This window comes from Myotis davidii, unplaced genomic scaffold, assembly GCF_000327345.1.
Source record: "Myotis davidii unplaced genomic scaffold, ASM32734v1 scaffold425, whole genome shotgun sequence".
Classification (NCBI taxonomy): Eukaryota; Metazoa; Chordata; class Mammalia; order Chiroptera; family Vespertilionidae; genus Myotis; species Myotis davidii.
The window spans coordinates 3,032,060-3,033,137 of NW_006296413.1; the positions used below are offsets into that span (position 1 = coordinate 3,032,060).

The 1,078-nt window shown below is 63.0% G+C and overlaps 1 protein-coding gene across 1 annotated transcript in view; it reads right to left on the bottom strand.

The window, feature by feature from the left end:
- Positions 1-1,078, bottom strand: part of KLC2 (kinesin light chain 2) — a 13,109-nt gene that overhangs the window by 9,850 nt on the left and 2,181 nt on the right. The window contains exon 2 of the mRNA XM_015568965.1: positions 912-1,019. Coding sequence (XP_015424451.1) covers positions 912-1,019 — 108 coding nt within the window. The remainder of the gene's footprint in view (positions 1-911; positions 1,020-1,078) is intronic.

Sequence of the window (1,078 nt, forward strand, 5' to 3'; positions counted from 1 at the left end):
GGAGTCGGTGAGCCTCGGCCACCCGGGACCGCGGCCCGAGAGGACGGCGAGAGGAACGGAGGCACAGGGGCCCGATCCACAGCGAGAACGGCAGCTGTTGGCGTTTATCGAGGGCGCTGCCGCTTTCTAGTCGCGGCGTCAGATGCTTCGGTGCCTTAGAGGGTGAAGCCCCTCAGCGCTCGGCAGGACCCGACGGAGCGGGCTCTGCTGTCCCCGCATCTCTCAGCGCTGACCCCCCACCCGACCCCTTCGGAGCTGTTCCTTTTCCTGCGGATTCACTGCAACTTAGGGCTGCCTCGTGGGTTTGGGGAGAAAAGGGTGGCCAAGGGCAGCCGAGCATCTGCCAAACCGAAGACTCGTGGCCTGTGTGTGGACACAGCAGATGCCGTTGACCGGATGAACAGGACCAGGCGATGACGTCATCCGGGGCTCAGATGAAATATCGCCTCTTCAGAGAGCCCTTCCCTGACTCCCTGCCGCTCCCCCCACGTGGGGCGGCCCTGCAGCCTACCCCGTGCACCCAGGTCGTCCTCTCTCCAGCATGTATCCCTCCCGACATTTTTCCTGTCGGTGTCCTGTCTCCTCCCCAGAACGCAGCCCTGCCGTCTTGCTCACTCCCAGAGCAGCCCCGGGCCAGCCACACAGCAGCTCGTTAAGTGCCGGTGTTTAAAAAGGGCAGAAGGGCGCACCTGTGGGCCTTGGCAGGCCCGGGCAGACCCAGGTTTTGGTCTGGTGCGCTGCAGCCCTGGATTGGTGGCCACCCTGGCCCTGCCCTAGGTCGATGTCATTCGTGGGTGCCAGCAGCATAACCACCCGACAAAACCTGCGAAGCAAGGCCTGGTGTCAGTACCAGGGATCTGGGTGTTCCTCGGGTCAGGGGGGCTCCGACTCAGATTCCACCAGCTTCGTACAAGAAACTCCTTGGCATCGTCTCTGACAGAGACCTGGCCCAGTGCCACCAGCATAAGGATGGTACGTCCTGTGGCAGGGAGCTCACCGCCTTCTGCTGTGAGGCTTCCCTAAAGGTTAAGAAGGTTTCCCTTAGACAGCCGTCACAGTGCCTTCCTGCAGCCCCCCC